This window comes from Numenius arquata, chromosome 14 (assembly GCF_964106895.1).
Source record: "Numenius arquata chromosome 14, bNumArq3.hap1.1, whole genome shotgun sequence".
NCBI classification, from domain to species: domain Eukaryota; kingdom Metazoa; phylum Chordata; class Aves; order Charadriiformes; family Scolopacidae; genus Numenius; species Numenius arquata.
In genome coordinates this window covers 3,151,129-3,178,523 of record NC_133589.1, presented here as the reverse complement: position 1 = coordinate 3,178,523, position 27,395 = coordinate 3,151,129, and the positions used below count along the sequence as shown (strand labels likewise).

The 27,395-nt window shown below is 44.8% G+C and overlaps 1 protein-coding gene across 1 annotated transcript in view; it reads left to right on the top strand.

Moving 5' to 3' along the window:
- TTYH3 (tweety family member 3) overlaps positions 1 to 27,395 on the top strand; it is a 73,702-nt gene that overhangs the window by 31,095 nt on the left and 15,212 nt on the right. The window contains exons 2-7 of the mRNA XM_074158446.1: positions 9,101 to 9,270; positions 16,473 to 16,584; positions 17,229 to 17,449; positions 18,178 to 18,273; positions 20,768 to 20,840; positions 21,190 to 21,265. Coding sequence (XP_074014547.1) covers positions 9,101 to 9,270; positions 16,473 to 16,584; positions 17,229 to 17,449; positions 18,178 to 18,273; positions 20,768 to 20,840; positions 21,190 to 21,265 — 748 coding nt within the window. The remainder of the gene's footprint in view (positions 1 to 9,100; positions 9,271 to 16,472; positions 16,585 to 17,228; positions 17,450 to 18,177; positions 18,274 to 20,767; positions 20,841 to 21,189; positions 21,266 to 27,395) is intronic.

The following is a 27,395-nucleotide window of genomic DNA, read 5'->3' as shown; positions in this document are numbered from 1 at the left end:
TTGCTGTGGCTCAAACATTTTCCTAATAGCTGCTGTTTAGAAAAAGACCTCTTCATGGTGCTAATGACATAAACAAGTTCTATAAATGTTAGCAGGCACTTTTCAAGTCTGACGTTAGTAACAATTTGATGTTGGAGTTTCCATTCCGATCTCTCATATTATTCTGCATCACTTTTGTGGTTCAATGCAGCAAATGTTATGCTTGAGTTTACAGTGCGCAGCAGTAGATGCCTGACTCAAAAATGGGATTAAAATGGTGCCTGCAGAGATGCTGACATTGAGAATTTTTTGGGCAAGACATTGTTCTGCAGATGAGTCAAGGACACAACCTCGTTGGTCAAGCAATGATTACGTTTTCTACATTTATCTCAATTTTTTTTTATCTCTCTTGGGTTTCTTCATACTCTCTGTGTTCCTGTGATACAGTGTTTGGGAACCGATGTAAAATTTCTGCTCCTCTTAGTTCTGCTGTTGCACTTCCCCCCAAAATGAATGAGCTTCCCAAGCTGTTTGGGTCAGTGACCTTGCCAAATCCTGGTTATTCCCACCAAAATGACTTGGCGGTGGAAGGTCGCAGAGATGTTGCGAAGGGAATGAGGCACCGTGCATGGTCCCGTAGTGGAAACCCGTGAAAGGCAGCCTGCCCTGGCTTTCCAGAATCACTTCAGTCCAAGTGTAGTGGTTAAAAATATCTTCTCTTAAAATGAACTTCTTTCATGTGGAAATTTTGGAGACGAATTTGGAAACTCAGTGTGGGTTTTTTATCACTTGGAGTAGATGAGAAGTGGCCATACTCGAACTGTTTTTCTCTCAGCTGCTTTGATACGTCTGCAAGTCACGAGCCGTGGAGAGAAGATGCCAGAAAAGCATAGTGAGAGGAAGAATGCTTGTGCTGGGCGTCTGAGCTTGCGTCCTGTGCTGCTAAGAAACTTGAACCAAATCTTCTTTGCCTGGCAAAACTTCTGAACTAACACTTGTGATGTGATATTGAAACACTGAAGACAATCTGGCAAGTTCAAAATAATGCAAAAATAATGGCAGAAGCGAGCAGAATCACATTATCTACAGCGGTCGTGCTTATGGAGACGTTACCGTCCCTGATGATGGAATGGGCTAAACATGTTGATGGGTTAATGTTGCTTTGGGGAAAATTTCCACAACTTGGATAAGTTTTTGTTTTATGTTCTACTTAGGGGTGGCTCTGCCTGTTTCCATTTTCCTTCCCCTCCCTCTCCAATGCCTTGTTTATCCTCTTCCAAATAGACATGGCGTGTGAAAGCCTCCCTCAAAGCAAACTGCTAAGGTGGTACTGCATGGTGGGTGCAGCTTGCGGTGACCTCCCTGCTGTTGACAGCAGAGCTGAGGGTTGAGCTCAGTGTCTTCAAACTCTGTAGTGGCTGGTCTCTTCCGATTTGGTTGGCCGGTTTAAGAGGAGATGATGAAGAGCCTAAATAGAGCATTTAATCTAACCAGTGTCATGTCATTACCTATCCAGTCCTGGAAAGGACAGGGTTTCAGTCCTGCAGAGGAACAGGAGATTTGTAGATGATGCTTGTAATCGTTTCTACTGAAAGATCCTATATTTGTGGAGAACTTTCAAAATTCACGGGAGCAGTACGAATATTTGGGTTTCAAACCATACCTAGTAAGAAACGGCAACAGCTAAAGAGAGCTGGTAGCCTGCAGTAAAGCACAGACTCCTTACAGCTGGAGTCTTGAAAGAAAATCCTTGAGGTTGGCATCCACTCCAGAGCATGCACGGTCAGCACAGATAGTTTTAAAAAAAATGCAGCGTCCCAGCGCTTTGCCTGATAGTGTGTAAGGATAGGCACATAGGAGGGAGTTTTTGTCCCCTCTAAATGAAGTGTGCATTGTCTCTGAGAGCCCACATGGTAGGAGGGGGAAGGGAAAACGGATGGAAATTGGATTAAGTCACTGGGCTTCAGGCCTAAGCATTTCCTGCTTCTTTTTTTTTTTTTTCCTTTTTTTTTTAAAAATTTTTTTTTTTTAATACACCAGTGCTGCCTAGCTCACGTGCCAGGCTGGGCAAGTGTACCCTGGTCCCTGCCTGCATGCAACAGGCAGCTTGGCAGTGCCACGTCTTGCCTTCGGGGAGCTCCAGGCCAGAGGGAGCATTAGCTGAGCTCCCGCTGCAGAGCTGGGGATGGGGAATTGTCTTGGCATGGGAATTTACACAGCTCTTGGGCTTCAGCCAGGTAACGCAGGCAGTGCTTGCCTATTCCTGAGTCGTAGGAGCATTAAATTCATACTTCCTTTGTAGCACGGGGTTTCTTTCCATTATCCAGTTTGCTGGAAAATTACCTTGCGAGGAGATGGTGTTTTAAGACTTTAATGGATGATACAGCTTTCTAACCAAGGAAATAAAGCTGCCTCTAAAAGACCACGAGTAGAGGAGCCGCTGTCAGACGGGAATGTGTGAGCTAATCTGTCGTGGGAAAGGAATGTCTGGTGAAATGGGGCAGATCTGCTATGGGGAAGCTCCACATGGACACAAGCGGTGCAGGACACCCACTGAATTCTTCCAGCTGTCCTTTCCGTGCCCTTCGCCTCAATATTCCAAATATTTATCCGATTCTTGCCTTTAAACAAAGTTAGCTCATGGTTTTAACTTTTTCTAACTGGGAATACCAGGAAGGAGCAAACTTCTAAAGCTGAAGGCCGGTTCCCAAAAGGATTCCTTACACATTCTGCTGGTCTGGGATTTGGGGCAAAGACCTGCATGAACACTGATGCCTCCACGATGTGTTTTTTAGAGCCCTGCTAGGGAATTTGCAGAATCCCCAGAAAGGAAATCCGCCTTTTCAGCGAGAATGCTCATTTGACAAGCTGCCAGTTCTGAGCTAAGCCTCATTTAATAAAGATTTAGTCTGTGGGGACCTGTCAGTGGAAACTGAATTTGGTGAGAGTGTCTCATTCTTTTCATCGCTGTAGTGCACAGAGGCTTTCAGCCAGCATTATGGAGAAACCAGGGATAAGAACATCCAATTTAGAGGACCCCCTTACCTCTGGGAACGTTTCCTTGCTGTGTAAGATGGAGATTGCTGAGTTGGTAACAGCTAAGGGAATAAATGGATTGTTATTTGACTTCAACCCAATAGGACTCCAGTGTTCACTGCTGATTAGCACAGCTTAGATCTGCGTTTGTGGGCAGAAAAAAAAATATCCAACCCAATTGTTAAGCAAATCCTTTCTACTCCACGCTTTCCGTCTCTGGTTTGCGATATGAGATGCTCTGATGAATTCTAGCACCTGCCCCCATGTAACCTGTGGAAATTGAAGTGTGCAGAGATACCTGCGCTATATAAGGTTTAGCCACAGCTCTCAACACTCTGGCCGTGGTTTTGTGTTTCTTGTTGGTTGCTGCAATAAACCAAGTATCAGCAAGGTTGGGTCTTTTTGGCCTCTGCGCTGGTGGCTTCTGTAAATTGGATCAAATATAAAGACAGCGTTGAAAGTCTTTAATTATGAAATAAGGGGTCAGAATGTTAGCATGAAGGAAATGATGATTAATCTTTAATCAACCTAGCCTTGTTCTCAGTCCTTGCCTGCACGAGGGCACTTGAGAAATTAATCTGAATTAACTGGAGGAATAAATTCAAAGCAGATTAGTTAAACCACTTTAAATGCACTAAAGTGAATTAAACTACACTGAATTAAGGCCATTCTAGTTAAACTACATTAAAGCCCTGTGTGAACACTCATTTGTAATTAAAGCGGCTTTAGTTCACAGCTCTAATACCAATTAACTGTGGAATGCCCATACCTGTGTAGCTAGCTTCAGCATTGAGGAAGGTAGCCTGTTTATTTAACCAACTTGGTTAAATAGATTTGAACCATCTAGTTATGCTAGGAGATGTTTCAACTGTGGATCTGTTTTATTCTAATGTGTCTGCAATATTGTGTTAAGGTGATTTTTTTAAAAAAAAAAAAAAGCATGACACAGTCCTTGGCATTTTGTCTTTTCCAGAAAAGAAAGCCAATAGCCAAAAAAAGCTAAAGGCAAAGTGTTGGCCTATATTGCTTGCTCCAGTGTGGACTTGCCCTAAATATATATATTTGTATATAATCCACTGCACTCCCTTACAGCGTGCTTTCTCTGGGAGATGTCTGTATAAGGAGATGAGACAGTGGAACCTGTCCTCTGTTTCCATGGTGCTCTTCCATGCTGCTGAGGGATCCCTCGCGAAGGAGAACACATCTCAGTACCGTGGGAAAAGCCTCTTCCACAGCACGTTTCCTGCCCAGCCTTGCTCCTCCACTGTGTGGAGCACAGTAATTGGCCTGGGAAGGCCTGTCCCCCGGGCAGAGGAGATATGGATGGTTTAGTGCTGAGATCAGCAGTGGTTTCCACATCCTCCCCCCACATTGCATTTGCCATTATGCGGTTGGCTGCATTCCCTACCCAAAGCCTGCATCCTTCTGTAGAGGCTGTGGGATGAATGACATCCTGAGACACTTAAGTATCTCAACAAACACCACATACAGCATTTTTCAGAAATGAAAATTGAGTCTCCGAACACACAGCGTGTTCTGAACAAGTTGATGAGGGGGTCAGAATGTGTTCCTCGTGTTGCCAAAAGAATCATTTTGGTAGGACATAGTTACTTATCTATGAGTACGTAAGCTTCTTGGAGATGTCCTGAAGTCTCTACTTCTGTAGGAAGTAGTGTAGGCATGACACTATCCCACAGCAGTTTCTTTTCTTGCTAAGAAGACTTCCGTCCTTCATGGAATAAATAGAGATGAGTGCTCCTTTGGCAGCAGCCCAGTTTACTTCATTTGTTCTTCTGGGTGAACGTTTTTCTCTTCCCACACTCCTTTAACCTCTTCTCTCTGTTTTATTATCACAATCTCAAGTCGCTGCATGGAAATCCAGAAGGAACATTAGTTGCAGATTCAATGGAAAGCTTTCTTTTGGCAAAAGCTAACTTTAAGGTAAAACTATAAACAGTTCTCGATCTGGCAATGATTAACACAGCTGTGTTATTGAGATGCTCAAAAGCTGTAGCTATTTTGTCCTCTGGGTTGAAATTATGAAGTTTTAAGATGAAAAAACTTTACAATTATTGATGGAAGATTAAAAGCAAAACTACATGCTTTTCAGGAACCACCTGAAGGCTTCAGCTTTGCTCTCAAGTTTCCTAATGAGGTTATAGTGAACTTTCTAACTAGTAGTAAAACAGTAGTGCTATCCAGAAATAGTCATCACGTGAAGAGCTGCCCACTATGCCATGCTGCTGGTAGTACAGTTAATGTCTCAAGAACTTGGCAGCTGGAAGCTGGATAGGTTGAGATTGGTAAAACTTGTATTCAATAAACACATGGATTATTTTGAGCCCATGTGTATTCAGAATTAACTTCCTAAACCTGTTCTGCTGCCAGGACTTCTTGTGCCAAGTAACCTTCATGGCAGAGGGGAGGTGGTGGTGTGAGGAGATGTCTGTCCCTAAGCCAACACTCCTCTATACAGCCAAGTGACCAACAAACAGCACTTAAAGCAGTGTTAAACCTTGACGCTTTGGTGAATGCAACCCAACATTTACCTCCTGTGTTGCAGTGCTTTGTGGCTTTATTTAGGCTTTCCCTTCTAAGGAAACATACTCAAATGTATCTTTTATCTCCTTTTCTCACGTTATCTATCACTTACTTCTTTTTGTGACTGCTCATGTAGGATGGGATGGAGTATACATCTCCTTAAGGGCAGTTTCAGCAGCTAAAATTAGCCTTCCAGGACCACAGTGATCAGAGAGATGTTCAGGTAACAAATGCTGTGGATTGCAGTTTGGAACTCGTGGCTTGAGAGCTGAAACCAGCCGTCTTCTATGGAAACTCTTCATCCAGTAGACAAGTAGATTGGTTGAATAGATCACAGAAACATAAGGCATGGTCTTGGAGACCAAGGATTGTGTTTACTGAAGGCTGATCTACATATATGTCCTTAAGTATAGTATCAGCACCTATGGGTGCTGATAACACCCTTATGGTATAACACCCTTATGGTATAACACCCTTATACCATGTGGAAGAGCTAACCAGCCCTGAGTATTTTTGCAGGAGATGTTTTTGCTGCACCCTGTGATGGTGCCCCTCTCTGTGCATGGGAGCTTAGGTATTTTCTGCTCCTTTTTTGGCTTCTTACTCCCATTGAGAGAGTAAATACCATAAATCCTGGCAACCATGCTGGAGTCAAGAAAGGCTATTAGCAGTGCAGCAGGCTGTCGAGCACCATCTCTGCACAAAACTGAGTGTATTCAGATTTCATGGTGCTTTTCCAAGGTAGCGACGCTGCTCGCGGTTTCTTCCCTCTGTGTGGCTATTTCACTTTTATTTTGAAAGTGCTTCCTAACACTGCAGCTTCATCTCCTGCCAGTCTGGCTGGTACCGCTTGGATTTACACTCATTTTCAGGGACTGCTCTGTCTCCACTTCTGCCATTAGTGTCAGCACAGTGGTAAAATGTTGCTTCTCCAAGTTGTCTCCGTTTTCCTGTAAGGGCAGTTCATGCATCATTTGCTGTAAAGGTTCTGATAGCTCAGCAAATGTTTGAAGACGAATTGATGCTCTTTTGTGGCAAAAGGCCCAGTGCATAATTTTACATTTACTCGGGATAACGTGGCCTTGGATAACCGAGTCCCAGATTTACTGTTGCAGGATAGAGTGTCTGAGGGTTTATCCAGCCACATCTCTCTCTCCCCCTCCCCCCTTTTTTTTTTTTAAATACTGTCATTTAATCCTGACGAGCAGGCACAGGCATGTCTTTGGTTGCAACCAGGCTTTCGCTGCCAGCCAGTCTCTGGGTCCTAAACTGACTCATCAGTCAGAAAGATTAATAACTGCTCTGCTGGATGATTTCACTTGTTGTCATGGCACATATCCATTAATGGAAAACAAATATTCTCTGGAAAATGAAACACAGATCGTGGCGTAGCGGCCAGCCAAGTCCTTTTGGCCAGATGCATAAATAAAAGCATATATTAAGTGTCAAGAACTTCAGGTTGATGCTGCATGGCAGCCTTTAATTATATTTTTTTTCTCTTTTCAGTATTTCCTTTTTTCCCCCCTTTTAATGGGGGCTGTTCCCCTACATCTGGAGCTGCAGTGTGAATATTTTGCAGATAAAGAGTCGCTGGGAGGATGTTTTCAGCTGGGTTCATCTTCCCAGCGGCAATGCCTTTTAGCATGTGCAGGAGGGTTGAGGGTGTGAAGAAAGAAGTGCAGGCGAGCAGTGCAGGAAAGCTTTGCATCGCAGCAGCCTGACGTGTTTAAAAAATAAAGAATATCCCCGAGGAGCTTTGGTATGCCAAATGTGTTAGTTAAATTAGTATTGAGTGCTCGTACATGGCAGGCCTTCAGAAGTGGGAGAACGTGGGGCTCCGAAGGCAGCTTCCCTCTCGAAGGCCCCTTTCTGCTCAGGATCTCAAACGGCGCACACACCATCTGGCGTAATCTCGGGAAAGGGGGACGGGGCTTTTTCCCTTCCAGCTCCACTCTTCTCCGTTATAGACCCAGAAGTTCACTTTCAACAACGGGGAGCGGGTTTGTGCTGGGTGGTTTGGGATAGCAGCACCTGTAAGCTCTCCCCATCCCTGGGTGGGTTTCTAAGGCTGGGGCAGCGAAGAGCGCCTGGCTGCGTGGAGGATCTGTGATGCAGCAGTTGGGTTTAATTAGCATCAATCCCGTTATGTGGCTGATGGGCCCTGCAGCCTGTGCACGCTGACGTTTGCTTGGCTGGGAAATATGTTGTGTGGCTCGTGAAGTTTGCCAGGATAATAACTCAGCAGGGAGTACCTGTGGAGCAGACTGGGGGGGAAAGAAGGGGAAGAAAAGCCTACAAAGAGCAAGTTACCACCAGACCCTGTTAGAAACAGTCACCACTTTTTGAGAATCTTACTTTAATCACAGCATTTTTTGTTTTATTTCTTTGACCAGGAGGAAGTTATTGTTTCAATCAGGAGGAAGCGTATAAATGTTCTTTAAGGACTTTCTGCATGGGGAGGAAAGGAGATACTGATTTAAAAAACCCAAACCTTTGTTCTAGGCTTGCTGATACAGATCTGTGTCTGCCTTCCTGATATTGGGGCAGCAGTGACTTAAACCCTTTCCAGATATTTAAGTCATTTCTAATAAGTTGGCATTTGTTGCCGCTACCAAGGATTTATCCAAAAAAAACTTATGGCTGAAATAACATCCTTTTTACTTGATTCATTCATGTGGGAATGTGTGGCTGGATTTGGTGTTGGAATAGATTTTGAATTTTTTTAATTACTATTTTGCTTCACAAAATCGTTTTGCGTTTTTGGGTTTCGCCCAGGATTTTCCAAATAAAAAGAAATTGGAATGGAGTTAAATGAAACTGGAATGGAATTAAACACTTACTGCTTCCCTTTCCTCCCAGGAACATCTGACTAGAAATAGGTATAACACAATAATTCAGCTTGTGATGGCTTCAAGCATCTGTAGCATCAGCATTTGTTGTACCTATATATGTGGATGGTATATGGAGGGATTTAGCATTTATTCTAGATCTACCTTGAACAGAAGCATTGCATGGGGATTCATTTTGATTTTTATTTTTTAAATCAATCTCACGCATGTATAATAAATTCCACCCCCTTTCAAACCCACTCATGCACTTGGATTTCTAATGAATAAGCCTGCATATTTATTCATGAGGATTAAACAACTGTACAGATAGAGGCAGCTGGCTGAACTATTTTTTTTAATTTTTTTTTTTTTTCCTCTTTAAATCTGCTGACCTATGATCAGGGGTAAAGAGGACACCCTCCCCGATTCACTTAGGCTGTTTGCAGACTGGGACAGGCGAAATGGCTCAGCTGTCTCCTGCTTAGGTACAGAATGTGGTTTCATTGAGTGAGATGCAGAGAGGGGAGAAACTGGGGCTAAAAACCTCCTGTTTATATTTAAAAAAAATATACAAAACCCACAAACCAACTTGTTTTCAAGGTAATGCCTCCAGTGCTATCTTATTGCAGAGCCCTCAAACATCTGGGCCCTGACTCACAACCCCGCTATGGGCTGTGCTGGGGTCAGATGTGACACCCATCTCTGTTTTTCCGCAGGCCCTGTTGCTGTTGGGTGGCATCGCTCTCTCCTGCCTCGCGCTGGACCTGCTCTTTCTCCTGTTCTACTCCTTTTGGCTGTGTTGCCGCCATCGGAAGAGCGAAGAACATCTAAATGCTGACTGCTGCTGTACGGCATGGTGTGTCATCATCGCAACCCTGGTGTGCAGGTACGGTCCGTGCCCGGAAGGGACCTTCCCTGGGTTAGGGACCCCACTTGGGGTGGCACATCCTGTGCGTGCGTTTTCACACTTGTTGTGCTATGTCTGTAGTTAGTCAATGTTGGCAGTAATCCCTCTTTCCATTTGGTACATGTATGTTTTAAATATCTGTAGTGTATTTTCTTCCTTTCTATCACTTGCTGAACTGCCTAATGGCTTGGGCAACGTGGAAAGGAATAGCTAATGTCCTGCTCTTGGTACTTTCCAAGTGGTAAATCAAGGACACTATGTCCTCAGAAGCTTATCGCTTCAGTAGGATGGATACAGTTGAAATATTTATCAGGTCTAGATAGAGATTTCTTAGAACGTGGTGTCGGAAAAGAATGACTATGTGGGAGAGTAGATCAAGAAGAAAAAGGCACATACTGTTCTTCTGGGTTTGGAAGTATCAGTGTTTGACTGGAGCGGACGTTCAGATTTTGCAGCCTGTGTAAGACACTGCTGCATTTCATTATCTGTACTAATGTGCCATCTCCGAGGGTTGCTAGTAATGCTGTTAGTGTCAGCAACGTTTCACGTTGTGACTGAGCAATAGAAGGCTTTTGGAGGTAAGGTGAAAAGAAGGGTTGCTGAAGGCAAGAAAAATCAAATAATTAGTGGAGAACACGGGCAGAAGACATTAGAAGGAGAGAATTTACATTTTGTTTGTGTTGTGGGTGGGTTTCTTTTGGTCAACACAGATAAGTATCCCATTTCCTAGAAAGTTAATGATGGGGCATCTGAAAGCAGGGACACGTTTGCAAACTTCTGGAAGGAGCCTTGGACTGAGTTTGTTTTGACTTGGGCAGAATGAATACTCTGAGCTCTATGGATGTGTGCACTGCGTTTCTTACCAATTCCAAACATCATCCTACTCATCCCCAAGGCTCCAGGTGGTCTTAGTTGCCCCTCCACAGGGCTGGCAGGTCTGGGAAGAGGCCCCTGGTCAGAAAGGAGATGACGAAACCGTTGTATTTTGCAGGGTCTCATGGCTCACTTTTTGTATTAACTTGCTGATAGGTGGTAGATCTGGTACGTGATCGTTTTTGGAAGAGAGCGTGTTCCTCGAAGGCCAGGCTTAGCTCTTCAAGGGCTAAATTGTGCTACTAATGCATTTGCATATTTGTTCTTCCGAGGCACACACTTAAGAGAATAGAAAATCCCTGAAGTACTAGAACAAACACTGCAGAGCAGACATCATACTGTGAGTTTAGCAGGTGGGGATGGATTTGCCTGTAGAGGCAGGGGCTCAGTGTTGAGGAGGAGAGCTACTTGTGCTCGCAAACACTGCCCTCTTTGTAGGGAGCTCGTCCATGCGTTCCTGACGGCAAATAGGTGCCTGGAATGAGAAGGGAAACTACAAAGCAACTTGCAAAGAAGAAATCTCAGCCTCAGTCACCTTTCCTTTTAGCGTTCTCAAGAGCTTCAGCTGCATCCATTCCAATCCACTGGAAGTGCTGTGGTCCTAACCCTTTCTTACAGAAGCTCTAGCTGATGCTATTTTATACTTGTGCTGCTGCTACAGCCCCTCGTTAGCTATTGTTACACAGCATGTGTGTCCAGGGCAGCTGCTGCAGAGTGCGGTAGTTGTTTGTTTTTAATTGTGGGAAGGGTGAGAAGAGGTATTCTGCACATCTCCCAGAGCGTGCATGAGACAATTTAAAGTTGGAAGGTCAGCATAGAAATTCTGGTAAACTTGGTGCGACTCCCAGTCAAGTCTGCAAGCTGGAAAACTGCTTAGATTCCTCAAAGTGTGAACCGTTGGTTTTCACCCGTGGCGTACTGTTTGTTTTTGGAAGTATTAAATGCAGGAGCATCCTTAAAACTAAGATTCTACCTGAATCTACAGTGATACTGGATGACTATTTGTCTTGACCTTTTTTAATTAAATTTTAAATCTGCACTCTGAGGTTGGCTCCCTTGAACGACAGCAAGTTGGTACCATCCGTGGTGAGTGGAGCTGCTCTCCAAGTTCTGCTGCTCTCCTGCAAAGCCGAGGTGGGTTTTCTGCCCCTCTGAGAGCAGCTGGATGTGACAGTGCACTTGAACCAATGCCTCTTGGCAGTCGGTGCTCAGCTTCTGGCTGGGAATGCAGATATGGCTTCCAACGTGCAAGGAATCTTATCTGAGCTAGCAGGAAGTCCCAGCTAGGTACCAATAGTTAAAGATTAGTCCACTGGATATATCCAATCCTAGCTGTGCGCTACGCATAACTGAAGTGCCAGGCCAGGAGATGCTGTTGTGTTTGAGTGATGGGGAATAAGGCTGTTCCGAATGCCTGCCTGACAGTAGGCTGACCTGGAGGGAGTTTACAAGGGGAGAGAAGTAGCTTGGATGGTGAAGCAGTGAGAGGTTCCAAACAGCGACTGGTCTGAGTACCATAAAGTGGACTATTGTCATCTTAGCTGAGAACTAGTTAACTCTAGTTAAGTCCAGCCATCCCTCGTAGATGCTTATATAGGTAGTACTTAATCCCAGGGGCTGTTTGTACTATGAATCCTGCTGACTACTATCGATCGCTGTTCCCTAATGACTTGATGTTTCCTGCTGAGCAAAAGGGAGAATGCTGAGCCAGCAGGAAGGCATAACTGGTTAACAGGACCAACCAAGCGTCTCTCTAATCAGTCTTCCCAGTTGCTCTAGCCTCGAAGCTGCAGGAATGATTTGCCTGGATTATTCCTTGAATTTTTAGTTCATTTCTAGTCCTTAACAATTTTGATTGGTTTCTGTGTATGGGGAGTTGTCTTATAAATCACCTCATCCACCAGTTAGGTGACCCTGACTCTCCCAGAAGGGAGCTCAGCTCCAAAGGTGGGTAGGAAGCTTCATGGAGAAGGTACCTGAAAAAAAAGGGTACAAATAGATGGTGAAAACTTGCTTTCTCAAGTGTCAGTAATAGAGCTTTCCCCTGGCGTGAAAGTGCAAGGTGGTAATTAGACAGACAAATTAACATTTCTCCCGAGAACATGAAGTCTAAAAAGGGCTCTTCTTATGAAGTTCCTGTAATTAAAGCTGACTTGGTGTAGTTAGATTATTCATTTCGAAGGATGTGATGTGAATGGCTAGTGTTCATCTTTTCAGACTGGTAACTGGGTACCCAGAGGGGTTTTCACTGTGTGCGTGGGTATTACAACGGGAGGATCTCTTCACCAGAAGGCATGTATATGCTCTCTGTATCAGATTAACACTCTGCTGTTCGTGTATACCTTGTGTAATCCAGGAAGGGTGGGGTTTTTTGCAGGTTATGTTACAAGCTAATTTGGAATTACACATGATTATTCTCTTCTGGTTCTTTATCGAGGGGTGTCCTAAGCCCACATGACTCTTGCCTACAAATAACAGGAAAACTATGCTCTGGATTTGAATTTCTTGAGTCTTGGCATAGCATCCTGTTTCTCTCTAGTGTGTTTCTGTGGGGGTGTGACAGTGACGACAGTGTTAATCTCAGGAGTGCAGTGTTTTCTTGACTTAACCTAAGTGAGTTTCCTAAAACTTACCAAAATGACCGAATAGCCAAGTGCCTTTTAATTTGCAGTATTGGACAGCAGGAGCGACTTTTTAAATGGCCCAGGAGAGCTTGGAAAATTGATTTTTAGGATGTTTATTCAAAAATACTAGTGAGAATGAAGGCAAGGAGAGGTGGGGGTAGCGGAAGCGACAGGAGACTGACAAAGGTAGGTTTGGGAGGAAGAACTGAGGACGGGACGGTGTGGATTTAGGAGGAGAGAGGTGTGTGTGCGCTGGGGAGGGGAGTGTGACAGAAGCAAGAATAGCAGAAGTGGAGATGACTTTCCTATAGAAGCGTTGAAAATGCGTTGGAGTATCTTCCAGAGGGTGCTAGGGTGGAAAAAAAGCTGTGTCATTCAGGAATGCTGTTCTTGTATCCACACTGCGTGACAGAAATGAAGGCTTCCCCCATTGGGTGATGTTTTTGGCATCCTGTACTGGGAGATGGGTCTGCTGTATCTTAGGCTACAGAGCCTCCCGGGGTTTGTGCAAGAAGCCGTGTGATTTCTTCTGACCTCCAGGACTTACGCCGTTGGGTTAAGACGAGTTGATCTATTTTTACTTTAAAAGGAAGCGCTTAAATAGAAGGAGCCCCTGTGTTTCCCTTTAATCAAATAAAAGGTAGTTAAAAACTAGCGCAAATCCTTAAATCTGCTTTAAACAATAGCAACTTCTACCAGTGTGTGTAGGCAGGGATTTGAAACACTGTTGGATTTAGATGAAGCCAAATGCAAAACAGAAAATCAAACAGCAGTGGTTTTCTCCTTTTCCCCTGCTGCCCCTCAGCTCTGCCCCCTCCTCAGTCCCAGCGTGGCTCCAGGCAGATGCCCATGGCCTGGATTTTGGGGCTTTGGGGATGGTTTCCTTCCCTCTCTAGCATGGAAGAAAGGGGAACTGCCACAAAACTGTACTGCTTGCTCCTAGGAGAAGGAATGGCTGTGTGAGTGGCTCTTGCTGGCACAAGGTGTGAACGCAGAGCTGCCTTTTGCTGGGCAGTAATGGAATAATTAATGCTTTATGTGTAGTTTCCAGTGAAATGTGCGATACGCATGTCCAGAGGTATTTGTTACTTGAATTAAGTGGCTTTTATCCCAATTCCTGTTGCTTTAGTGTTTTCTTTCACGAGCGGTGACGGGCTGGATGGGAAGCCTATGAGGATGGCTGCCGGGGTGGTTCTGCCTTTCATGGGGTAACGAGGTTCAAGTCACTTGCCTGGAATTGCTAGCACATCATAAAGGGTACCTTTGATTAAACTGGCTAATATACCGAGCTGTGCTGCGTCTTTAAGGATGCGATGACTGCTGCTACTTCAGAGTGCTGTTTCTTGAGTCTTTTCCACCAAAACAGCGCTACTGTGCTGGGAATACTGAGAGCCAAGCAGCAGGTTTTGGGCACTTCCCAAGCCTTTGCTGAAAGAATAGGCTTCTAGTAGCTGTAACAGGCTGAATAAAAATCGCTCGCTAATTAAAGGGGTCAGATCTGCATATTCAATGTCAAGAATGTTCTGGAATTTATTTGGTGTCCATAGTAGCAACAACAAAGTTTTCTGCTGCTCAGGAGAGTGAAAGGGTCTGTGTGAATTTTTTTTGCTCTGATAAGACAAGGGGAAATTCAAGCCAGAGGTTTGCGATTGCCATGATGGGATGCTGAGTTGCCTTATCCTGGGCATAGCTCTGGATCTGTAATCTCTGTAGTTCAAGGGGGGGTGTGTGTGTGGTATGCGGGGGGGATTTTTTTTTGTTTTTTTTATCCCCTCCACCCCCGTGCATCCTAGGTATGTGTTATCAAGCTCTGATAATAACTGCAACTAGGAAGGAATGCAGAGGGCTTTTCTGGCTTTAATTATCAGCATCATTTGCATTAGGAAAATGTTTGAGGAATGGTGTTCCTGAAGAGAGAGGCTGATTTCTTGTATTAACACTAAATATTAAGAGTTACAAACCTGCTGCCTCTCTTTCTGTATATGATGTAGGCTGACTACTGTCCCTAGAAGACCCTTCAGCAGACGCTTTTATGGGCCAAGGTCTCTATAATTTATGGAGATGCAATTGTTGGAAAAAGCATGAGGCTGACACAGATTTTCATAGTGGATCCACTTCCAGTGCATGTTCTTTGCTTCTATTTCTTGTATAGATGAGGAGAAAATAGAAATGCAACCAGGTGAACTACATTGTTCTGTTTGCTTGTTCTGAAGTGGATGAGCCCAGGAAAGGAGGCACGGATGAGGAGAGGAGAGGAATAGGAGCAGAATCAGTCATTGAAACTGCAGATTGATGTATGTGCCAGAGCAAATCTGTGTGAGGGTCTCTTATCTAGACAAAGCCCACTCTGGCCTGCCTGCTGGAGTTCATTTCCAAGACGGGTGGTGATGATGGTGAAGAATGCCCGATGTCCTTTAGTGACCCTTCCTATTAAACAAAGGCGCTACTTGCTCTGAAAGCTGTTGTTTGGCTTGGTTCCTTCCTCCTTTATTCCTGCTTCAAATGAACTCTGTGAGGGCAGCGCTATAACCCAAGCACGAAATTGTTCTGGAGAAACTAAATGTTTCATCCAGAATAACTTTAGATTTACACCAAAATGACCACCACCTTCCTTTCCACTACCACAAACACAACCTTAGTGTCTTGAGAACCTTCCTAGAAAAGATCCTGGGTGCTCTGAAGCTAAATAAGACACGAGAATAGGAAATTGGGGTCTTGGTAGTGTTTGTTTATGCCTGTAATGCCCTGAGTTTAGTTGTGTGACCCCTTCACAAGTTCTTTCCTCCTCTATTATTAGGAAGAATGGGCTTGGGAAGAGGAACTGAGAGTCCCTGCAGCGATGTCTTAATAGAAGAGGTATTGCTGACTTGCATGAGATAATCTCCTGGTTGCAACTCATTTACAGGATCTTCCTCCTTTAAGTGAGGCTTAAGCTAATATGGTGTACTTCATAATTGGGGCAGACTGGTATGTGTGGACAGTTACGGCAAATCAGCTGATAGGTGGTAATTTGCTAAGCAGCTGGAGATGAATTGTATCTGCAAGCTGGAAATTCACTTGCTTTAAAAATAAATAAGCCTTTTGTCCCAGTAAGTTATTAAGCCTTCCTTTCCAGGACTCTAAATCAGTGTGACACAAATGCTTCTAATGGGAAGATAAATCGAGATAGATGATGCTCGTAGATATTTCAGAGTGTAGAGAAGAGGGCATGGATAATGTGTCTAGAGGAACCACCACCATTGGGAAATAGTCAATACAAGCTCTTTGTGTCCTTCTTTTAAAAGATGTCACAAAATGATCTGTATTTTGTGTCCAGAGAAGGCACGTGTCTCTTGACACAGCAATGGTAGCTCTTGCAGGAGCCACAGGAGAACCGCTTGGCTGGCTGGATTTCTGGTTGCCCATGGCTAGATCTGAACTCTCATTATTTTACTATAGATGAAACATATATGTTGAGAAAGGATGGTGTTCCACTGTTCATCATATGGATGTTATACAGAGAGTTGGTGGCTGTGTGGAAAACACGGGTGAATGTTTACAGGTGAATTTTTTTAGTGGTTGCTGAGGAGCATGACTACCCCAGCTGTCTTTGTGGCTACAAAGGGTGCTGTAGCAATAAACCATGCATTATATAGCTTGCCTTTTAGCTTTAACTCTCCCCTTTCTTGCTTTCTTTCTCTGCAGTGCTGGAATTGCTGTTGGCTTCTATGGGAATGGAGAGACCAGCGATGGCATTCACCGGCTGACGTACTCACTACGCCATGCGAACCGCACCGTGGCAGGCGTCCAAGACCGGGTAAGCATCAGGGGAGACAGGCTAGGAAATGGGGAGTGTGGGAATGAGCAGACTTGCTCAGCACCTCTTCTCTTGAATCCGGCTGTGCCTGCGTCTCCTCTTCCTTTTTGTTAGTTTCTGGGCTTAGAGATGTGCTAAAACTTCCACTAATGGAAGTGGTGCTTTCTTCAGCTCTTCTAAAAATATCAAAGCAAACACAGCTTGTTAAATGAAGGCTTCTCTTTGCTAGGTCTAAAAACAGCTTCTGATCAGTTCTCTTCCACACCCGGAAGAGGAGGCAGGCCAAAGCAGACAAGTCTCTTAGTAAAATCTATCATTTCAGTAGAATTGGTTGTTGCTGTACTACCTCTAATTTCATGGTATCGTTCAGCAACCCCGATGGCTGCAAAACGTGTACGTGTGTTAAAGGCTCAGCTGAGTTGCCGTCATTGGACTACTTGCAAAAAATCTACTTTATAGATGCTTATAACTTGCTTTTGAAGGGTAAGCAGTCTGAGCCTCTTAAGACAGAGGACTGGTAACTTGGAAGCTGGAAGCTGTCTGTAACGTGCTAGTAAGGATGAATCCTCTTTCACTTCCTTGACTTCCTGTCCTTCAATTATTTTTCTCTTCCCCCCCCGCCCTTTTTCTTTCCCATACTATAGGTCCTAGATACCGCAGTGGCCCTGAATCAAACAGTGGAACCAAATTTGCTCATCCTGGAGGAGATGTTCACAAAGCAGACGGACTACCTGCATGTTATCCAGAAACTGCAAGGTCTCTTGGATGATCTGGTCAGGCAAACAACTGAGATCCCCTTTTGGAAGAATGAAGAACTGTCTCTGGAGGAGCTGGCAATTCAGATTGACCTCTATGACTGGTACAGGTGTGTATCATGCTGTAGCGTAGTGATTGTAGCATCTGTTTTGGTCAGTTTTGCAGCAATAATGTGCGTGTTCTGGGTGGCTGAGCCAAAGACTGTATATATCACTGCAGGTGCTCTTGGCCCACCCAGCTGATTTGTTTCTTAGAGCAAAATTGCATCCAGTTTAAATCAAAATGCATGAAAACAACATTTTTCTTAACTGTGTGTGTTACCAGCTGCAGGGAAACTTCTCAAAGCACAAATTCTGTAGCTCGTGTTCTAACGGGGGAAGAAAAGAGCCACAGAGAGCACTACTCTTGTGTCCTAATGAGTGCATTGTAGTTGTCTGACACATTAACTAAATAGAGTGGAAAACTGAACTAGTTCCATATGTTAACACCATACCCTTACATAAAAACTTTTTCAATAAAAGATTGCATCCCATGCGTTCCACAAAAGAAAACCTCTGTCCACACATGTGGAATAACTGAAGCATTTTCTAACAAATGTCTAGGAAGTTCAAGAAGCTGCAATGCCTGTTCTTCACCTGATGGCATCCAGTTTCGTTCTCAGCAGCTGTGTATGCTGAGCGTATTGTGTAAATGCTTTTACCTGCCTTGATTTCAGCCTCAGCAAATATTCAGGGCTATGTTTTTCCCATGAGTCACACTAGCTTCTTGATCTGTGCCTTTTATACACCAGTTTTCCTTTGCAGACTACGTATTGGGGTGGTTTTTGTTTTGCTACAGGTGGCTGGCATACCTGGGCCTGCTCTTGTTCCACGTCCTGATATGTTTGCTGGTGCTCTTTGGGCTCATTAGAAACTCCAGGGCCATTCTCATGGGGTAAGTCCCGACCCAGGCACAGTGCATGAAAGAAGGTCAGCTGAGTGCAAGTGTTTGCTAGTTTAAACTTCTGGACTCTTGTCAGTTCTTTTCAAGAACTTCTGAGACTGAGGTTAAGTTTGCCTCTCAGTGTAGAGCCACTTTGTAAAGTGTAGCTCTGTGGGTGGGATTAGGGCTACATGAGAGATGTTCACAGGAAGGTTCTTGAGCTATAAAATGCAACGGTACTGGTCTCCATTCAAGGACACCAAGGAAATCATCTGGGTTGTCTGCCTTTTGCTGTGTGGCATTGGTAGCCTCTTTGCTGGGAGACAGTAATGTGAGCATCCTCCCTTAAATTTACAGGCTTTAAAAAAATCTCCCTTTAGCTCTCTACAGTTGGGAAGGCATGTGCTAATGGATAATAAGCATTGCATGTACCTACACACCCTGGTAGCCTGCCTTTTGTGTCACGATCTGCGCTTGTTTACCTTTGGCTGTCACACCTGAAGAAATGTTAAACTGAGAACAAGCAATGGTTTGTACAGTTATGAGGAGGAGTCTTGTTGCCATGGTACCGCAATATTAATGCATGTCTAGTTCTAAAAAGCACTGCGGGTGCTGCCATGCTCGGGCCCCATTATAAGGAAAAAAAATATTCCTCTCCCTATCTTGTAGCTTGGTTTAGCTCGGCATGTTTGGCAAAGATGCTGGTATCATAAACACGGTGACAGTTTGACAACTGACACGGCCAAGAGTTTATCCTGGTACGTGGTGATGCCGTTAATAATTGGAATGCATATTCAGATTTATTGTTTGCCAGATGACTTCATACCTGGCAGGTTATACAGACAAAAGACCAAGTGAATGCACAGATGGTAAACCCGGGGTTTAAATTAGAATCTCATTCTCTGTTAGCCAGAAGTTCATATTAAGGCATTCCCCAAAGGGAGCACATGGCAAGTGTGTCACAGCCAAGGAAGATGGTGAAATGCCAGTTTTAGATCCTTTAGCCAACCAATCGGTTACCGACCCAGTCATCTTCATTTAAAGCAAAACAACAAATGTGTCTTATTGAATTGATTACCGTGTTCAGCTGGAGGCACCAAGCCGTGTTGTCCTTATGTCACAAAACCACACAACCTTGCGGATCGGTGGCTGATAATTTTTGCATCCATTTGGAAAAAGCACAGTAAAGTCTTTAGCCATCTTGTTCCAGAGCCCTGCACAGGCGTCAGTCTGGTGAAGCTCCATTATTTCTGCAAGATGACTCACAGATCCATTCACGGAATAGGGATTACTCAAAATTAAAATAAGTTTGTAAACTGAGGGATAAATCTTTTAAAATGTAGATCCATAGATTTATTTTTTTTTTTAAAGCTTTAGTCTTCAATGAGACAAATGTAGCAGAAAAGAGATACGTCCCGTCCTCACAGATATGCTTGCGCTGGGTTTGAATAAAGCATAGCTTGGTTATGAACAGGTTTTTGGTTTGTTTTCCTGTATTTCAAAGCCTGAAGGAAAAAGCATCCCTGAGAGAGCGAGCCAGTGTCCCTTTACTTTGAAGACAGGAATACATGAAATGAAACTGCTTATTAGTCTGCGTCCCCATACCTGAGGGAGCCGAGGAGCACTTTTGCTTAAGTATCTGTAGGGCTCGTACTGACAGCAAAGGTGAAGAGTTAATGTGCTGGCTGGGGAAGTGCAAAAGCCTTTTCTACCACGTGTGCTAGCTGAATGTCACCGAGACCACTGCTCTGTCATCCTTCTGCCCTGTCTGCTCAATAGCAGACGCTTCCCACTATTTCTGTCAGTAATGAGGTCCAGCTGTCAGAAGAAAACCTTTAAATCTGTGCAGAGATGCACTCGCGTGGCTGTGGTGGGCACCTGAGCTGTTGCTCTGAGCTGTTCGCCCGCAGGTGACGGTCTCTCTTCTGGGGCTCCGTGGGGTGCTCAGGTGCTGTTCAGGCGCACGCAATCTGGAATCCAAGCCAGGTGTCCTACCACAGGCTGAGTGCTCCCTCCCATTCTCTGTAGCCATGCAGTGTTACACTTTTAACGCATTTATTCTAGAAACAGGATGGATTTGTCCAGTTTTGTGTCAGTATGGTTTTGGAGTTGTTTTATATGAAGTATTTTCATTTTAATATCTTTGGACCGGCATGGGGATAGTGGAAGCAATGGGATTGTCATCATCCATCTGCCAATCTGCCTTCCCTACGGCTGCCCCTCTGTCTCTGGCTTCCCTGCTAGAAGCAGGGCAAGACTTTGCTTCCACCCTCTTCTTCCTTCCCCTGCGGCCCCAGGGTCAGGTAACGTGGGAACCAACAACCGGACATAAACTTCTCTGGTTGCTGCTGTCCACGACATGTAAAATTGTATGGCTTGTCTGAAGATAGAGTGGTTGATAATTTCTTGGGTTTGGTAACTGCTTTGGACTCCACATAATACATCTTGTGACAGGATCTGCTTGAACTCGGAGCTTCTACATCTGCCATCTGTCTGTCTCCCACAGGGTGTGCTTGCTCGGGGTGTTTGCCCTGATTGTCAGCTGGGGATCCCTGGGTCTGGAGTTGGCTGTCGCGGTGGTAAGTGGCTCTCATCCAAGTCCCGTCCACCCTTTGCTGCAGGTTTATCTGACAGGACGTTAATGTTACGCTGTGCCTGTTTTATAGCGCATCTTGTTCGAAGTAGCAGTCCTAGCAATTGCGCATCTATGAAAAAGTACAGAGCTGCTCCTCCTCCCTCCGTGGTGTGATGCAGTAGCCAGTGCTCCGGTGCTGGTGTAAGGCGGTGCTGGTGGGGCTGACAATGAGAGACTTCAGCATCTGAAACACCCCCATTGCAGAGGGTTCCGTGATATTAACCTGGCTCAACTGCTCTTTGATACCGGTGTTCTTTGATATTCCTTTTCTCTTTTGTCTTGCGTCTATCTAGGGCTCCAGTGACTTCTGTATTAACCCTGATGCTTATGTCTCCAAAGTGGTTGAGGAGAATGCGGTGCTTAGTGCTGGTAAGTGCTGGGACTGGCTTTGGCACGGGGTACAACGGCTCCAGGTGTCACACAGGAGCATGGCAGTGGCTGAGAATTTAAGGTGTTGTTTGGAACAGAGGAGCTGGCATACAGTGGGAAAAATGACTATGTGTGGAGCTCTGGAAAACCAATGCTCTTCCCAAAGAAGCATTTATACCCTGGTCAGAAGCGCACATATTTGCTTTACTTTGTCAGAAGAGCCCTCAGAATCTTTCTTCTGTCTGGGACCTTAGGTGGAAATAACTGATAAGATGGAACAGAAGTTCCTGGATTATTTTGCTTTAAATGTAGCACTCTTGAATCTTGTTCTCTCTGAGTGACAGAACTGCGGCAATAGCAGTGTGCCGTGTGAGTTGTCATTTTTAAAACTTGCTCTTAGGTCTGTATTCCTGAATCTAGGATACTTATTTTTATATCTGTTACCAACAAATACGTATCATTTTTTTTCTCTTAATGGGGGCTATAAATAGGATTCTCTTTAAAGCTAATTTAGAGGGTAAATGAATGGAAACAGCCACAGAGAAGTATGAATTTCCCTTTCCATTATAAATGCAGTATTTTGACTGCTTTGTTAATCCCGTTCCATTTAAAGCAATATGCCTGCATCACAGTGGCATCCAGCTGAAGCACTGATGGATTTGGGGTTTGTGACTCCTATTATTTAGACTGAAGTGCTTGATGAGATGAGGGGTGCCTCCAACTGGGACCTCAGGCAGGGCAAAAGTGGCTTTCAGAACCGTGGTGTAACAAAGAAGTGGTTGGGCACCTGCCAGCGGAGATGCCATAAGTGCAAAAAAGGAAAATTATTTTTCAGAACTGAGTTTGCTGCTTAGATAACAAAGTTAACTTTTATTTTCTCCTACCTTCTCTCTCCTGATAACTCCTCTATATGGTTCTGTGTATGATAAAACACAAATAAGCAATGACACTGATTTGCCAAAGGAGCCGCTTGTGGTTTTCCTGGCTCTTATTTAGTGGAATCAGAGAATCTTTGCTGTGTGTACAGGTGGTCTGGTGTATGGCCGTGTGCTTAGCCGTGTTTTTAGCCAAATGCTGCCTCTTACTGTGCAACTGATAGGAGATTAGGTGTGTAGCTATGGCTGAGGATGCGGGGATTGGAAGCAATAAGAAATGTTTATGTCTGGAGGCAGAACATAGTATAAGAGAGTATCTACAGTTGATGTTACTGCACCACAGCTTATTTTTGGAATGCTTTATTTATTGATTTCCTGGGAAGGAGAGGGTAGAGCCACACAGCTCTCTCTGTATCAAAGAAATGCAATAAGGGAAGGGAATGAATGTTTAACACCACCCAAGAGGAAAAGCCTGTCTTGGCTGTGAAGGGGACAAAGATGTGTCTTCAGGTACCAAGCTGGCCTCCTAGTTCTTCAAGGAGGCACATGGGTCAGTGGGACCAAGGGGAAATAGCTGATGCTGGTGCCAGTTGTATGCTGTAATAATTTAGTAACCCAAATCAGCTCTGGAGCGTGTTTGGTAACAATTAGATTGACCCTGGGTAACTGAATAAATGCTCCTTCGTGCTACTTCTCCATTTCAGTTGTCCTCGTCTGCTTGGCTCCTGCAGTTTTTCGTTAATCAGTATCATTCATTTAGAGGCTAACGGTGAGCGCAGGACTGACATTCCTGTCCTTCCTCCTGTTTCCCCTGGCAGGGACAGTCACCTCCCCCGGGTGAAATCAGGCTCTGTTCTGGCAGCGCCGCCAGCTACAACAGTTGTTGAGGCTCCATAAATAACAGTGAATGGGTCTCAGTGAAACACTGAAGAGGAGGAAGAGCAGGTGTTGTCACAGGCTTGAGTTGGACGGGTGGCCCCTTCCGTGGGTTGCTGGTGTGTCAGCTCCCTGCTGTTAGGCAGCCGTTAAGCGTTCGTGAGTGCCTTTTCCTTCTTTTTTTTTTTTTTTTTTTTTTCCAGAAGGAAATCAGTCTAACTTCTGAGCCTGCCATCACACCAGGCAGCTGGTTGGGAGATGGTTGAATGTTCAGCCTTCCCATGTGGATTTTCACTGCTGTGTCATAGTTTAATATCAGGAAGCTACAGAAATAGTTCTTGTTCCCCAATGTCAGAAGCATCCTGGGCACCTGAGCGGGAAGGAAAATCACAACACGAGGACTGCAGCGTGGCACTGCTCAATGGCACTAATCCCAATGATGGCTCCTTAGAAACGTCTTTAAAAGTCTGAAATAAGTGTTGGCATCCCTTAATATGCTTGACTGTAAATTGTAGCAGCTACTTTGTGATCAGTTGAGCCGTATATACAAGGAGAGTGATGAGCTGAAGGAGACTGGGCAGGCAGATGGGAGCCAGTATCGATGCTGTCCTCTTGGAGGAAGCTGCCCTGTTTGAAGGCTCCCAGTTCCAGTGCACGGGACTCGTCACACTCTGGTTTATTGCCTCTGCCCTGGGGGTGATGCTCTCTGACATTCTGGATCAATAGATGAGGCCAAAACACTTTTAAGGTTGCTCCAGCTAGTTTCACCGCAGGGTATCTGACCACGCATTATTTCAGTTCAGAAAAGAAATGACTAAGAGAGGGTATGAGTGGGTGGAGGGGCTCAGGTAGTCCATGGAAGAAGAATCCATTGGGAGTTACCATATTATGTAGGCATCACCGTTACCTTGGGAATCACTTGAGCTGAAGTTGGGCTTCAGTCTCGCCTAGGTGTCTGCATTTGGCCAGTGCTTGGGTATGGCACACTGGACTAGGTGCTGCCATCTATTTTTAAGGATATAAGAACCAACAAGTAATCTTAAGAAGATTTTTTAATGCTGGGTCAATTTTTCCCCTTTAATCACTACTTTTAGTTGTTGTTTTTAAATGTACTGGGTTGTGATATTCCCAGCCCTATGCTCTGGCATTCAGAGTAGGACTGAGTCATTGAGGTCTGCATATTAGCAACCCTTTTTTGTTGGTGGTGGTTATAGGAGTTTTCATAGAAAAATAACCGTGTTGGATACTGGTCAACTAGTATGTTAGTATTCCTGTTTGTGTATTAATTGCTGTTTGCAAATCTAAATAGAATTAATGGAGCTGAGAATAATCTGATTAAGTGCATTATTATTGTTGTCAGGATTTTAGCTGGAGAGGAGATGTCCTTGTTTTGTAGATAAAATGCGCTGCATTAAAAAAAAGGCAGGGGAAAGGCGGGGGGGGCAAAGCCTTAATGCAGGTTTCCTGGAGAAGGAGAGACTTAAATCATTTTGCAGAAGAGGCTGACATATGTGCCTAACTCGTGCAGTATTCATTAATTGAGATAAAGCCAATGGAGTTGAACAGTGGCTGTATAATCAGCTCCTGCTGCTCGTAAAAAGACTTGGTGCAGCCAAGATGTTTATTTTCAAAGTAGGAGGCCATCTTCTGGTCTCATTCTTTTTTTTTTTTCATTGATATTATGTTATTATCAGATGACTTACTGCATAAAATTAAATAAAAAGGCACAATCTGTCGAAACAACAGGAAGAGCTTTCTCCAGATTCTCTTACTGGAAATCTGTGTGGTGAACAGACACTTGCTTCATCCGAAGGAACTGCAAACCTCGGGGGACGGATAATGGAGCCTTTTACCTCCAGTCCAGCCAAGCTGGTCAGGCTGGATGCTGACACTTGGCTACTTGGATACAAGCAGCGAGCGTTCTTGTCACATGCAGCCTCCTAATTGGCTTCTCGCTGACTTACTCTCATCTTAGAAGCCCAGAACTGAATGAAACGGAGGACTGACACTGCCACCACCTCCCCTTCCTCTCTAGAAGTAAGGTCAGGACAAAACCTGACATTGGGGCGTGTGGTAGTTGCACAGTTACTGCTTGAGCTCAGCGGGCACTGCAGAAAAGAGTTTGCCCAAAGAAGCGCTCTCGAGAATCCTGATGAGCTGATGTCAGCCTTGAGAAGCTGTGTTTTCCTGCATGGTTTTATTGGACTCCTGATCAGCAGAAAGCTTTGAGTGGAGGGCATGTGGGATGGCTACGAGCTCCTTGGTGAAGGCCCCCGATGACTGATTTCACCAGTACAAGAGTAGCATCTATGAGAGAAATATAAACGTTATGCAGATAGCTCCCTTTGCTGTCAGACTGTTGCCGTAGGGAAACAAAACTCCCGGTGGAGAACATGTTACCTGGGCAAGAAAATCTGGCCAAAAGAGGCTTCTTCCTTTGACATCACAGGTGATATGCTTCAGCTTTCTCTGATGATTGAACCCACAGAGAGAGTCTCATCTGGGTGAATATGTAAAATGCAAGCTGCTTAGAGAATGTTAAAGCAGAGATGAAGAAGGGCTGGGAAACGCTGTGCTAGGTGTGGGGATTAATTTTTTTTTTTTTAACTAGGATCTCTTTTTCTGATTGCTTTTTACCCCACAGACCTTCTCACTGCCTTTTGGCGGGTGCATGATGCCATTTTTGCATTTCGGCTGAGCTTTGAAGTGAATAGTAAGTCTCCATGGTTGCAGAAGGAATAAGCAGTTCTAGCAGCTGAAGCTGTCTTTAGCAGGCAGTTCTACTTTCCTTTCTAGGAAAAACAGACTTTGCAAAAATAAAGCATTTTGGGTAGTTCCCTTCCTTGCCTTCTGCTCCCACGTTGCCTGCGCACCAAGAGCGTGGGTCAGGAGGATCGCTGCCGGCAACAGCAGGCACAGGCGGCTGCAAATGTGACCCTGCCTAACCCTTCTGTGAACTGGATGGCCCAAAAGGCCGGCTTCAAAAATCACATCCAACCTTCAGGAATTTTCCGTGAGAGGAAAATGCATCAGAAAGATAATTATAGAAAGAAATGGCCTGGAGCTGTTAGCAGAGTGCAAATGATGGGTTCGTGTAACTGTTCTCTGGACAGAAATGTGAGGTTTGGTGTTGTACAGGATAGTCTCCACCAGATTAAAACTGGTGAAGGTGCCTCCTGCTCTTTCCTCTTTCCCATCCTGGTGGCCTGGAGGCAGGGGCCCCACTCCTTTTAATTTCCAGGTTTTGCAGCACAGGATCGCTTTAAGGCAGCTTCACTGCCTACTGTAGCTTTAGTTTTAAAGCACAGCTATTAGCACGCTGGGTTCAGTGCAGGGAAAAAGCTGCTCCTGCTGGCTTTGCCATTTTGGAAAGCACATTTTATGTACAGAGTGTCACACTTGTCAGCTGCAAAGCCAGCGCTACCGCAGCGAAGCCTTGTTGATCCTGCCTTCCAGGGTGAAGCAAGGGAAGCACTTATTTCACTGTACTGCTCTTCACTTCGCTTGTAACCAGCAAATCTTTATCCTGGGCTTACAAGCTGCAAACTATGATGATATCGGGAACTCTCCTCTGTAATCTGCCCACCAGGGATGATCCGGAAGGCCCTTTCTGGAGCTCTCTCTTAGCGGTATGTCACACCACTTAAGGCACCTACGAAGGCGATGTAAACTTGGTAGCGCTGTGGGAGACTGAAAGAAACTTGTAGTGGTTTGTTGGTTTTCAAATAAATAGGTGACAAGATCACAGCTCCTTTAGGTCACCGGGGGTGATGCTGTGGATGGCTGCTGCCGTGCTCTTCTCTCAGCGCAGGTGTGTTTCAGCCCATTTTTTTTTTGCTGTAGCCATCGAGTGTGATTTATGAGCCTGGGAGGAGCAGCCCTTTCCTTGGCTTGGTAGCTGTGGACAGTCTGTGTGGTCTGCCCGAAGTGAGGCACGCAAAGCAATCCTTGCTGCCCTCCTATCTACCCAGATTTTGCTAATTGCTGTTTAGAGGCTTGGCTGGGGAGATGTAAGTCATCCCAGAGAAAGAGTTGGGAGGAGGGCGGGGGGGAGATGGAGCAGCTGGCAGAAGCTGCCCCAAAGTAGGCTAATGAATTATAAATAACAGCTGTCAGGTTGCATTGCCAGTGTGCAGGAGCTGACAGTCTGTGTTGTACCGCTCGGTCTCCAGCGTGTCGGTTTGCCGAAAGGTGCATTCAATATTTATGGGAAGCGCAGCAGAGTCAGGATAGAGTCAGGTCTGCTTCCTTCCCAGCTCCGCTCGCTTGTGGTTGTGCCTTTTACTGATTTCTGAGTTGGGACTGATTATAGAATTACCTTTGCAGCCTGGAATGTGCGTTACTGAAAGTCACAGGCAAAAGATGAAAAAGAATAGAGA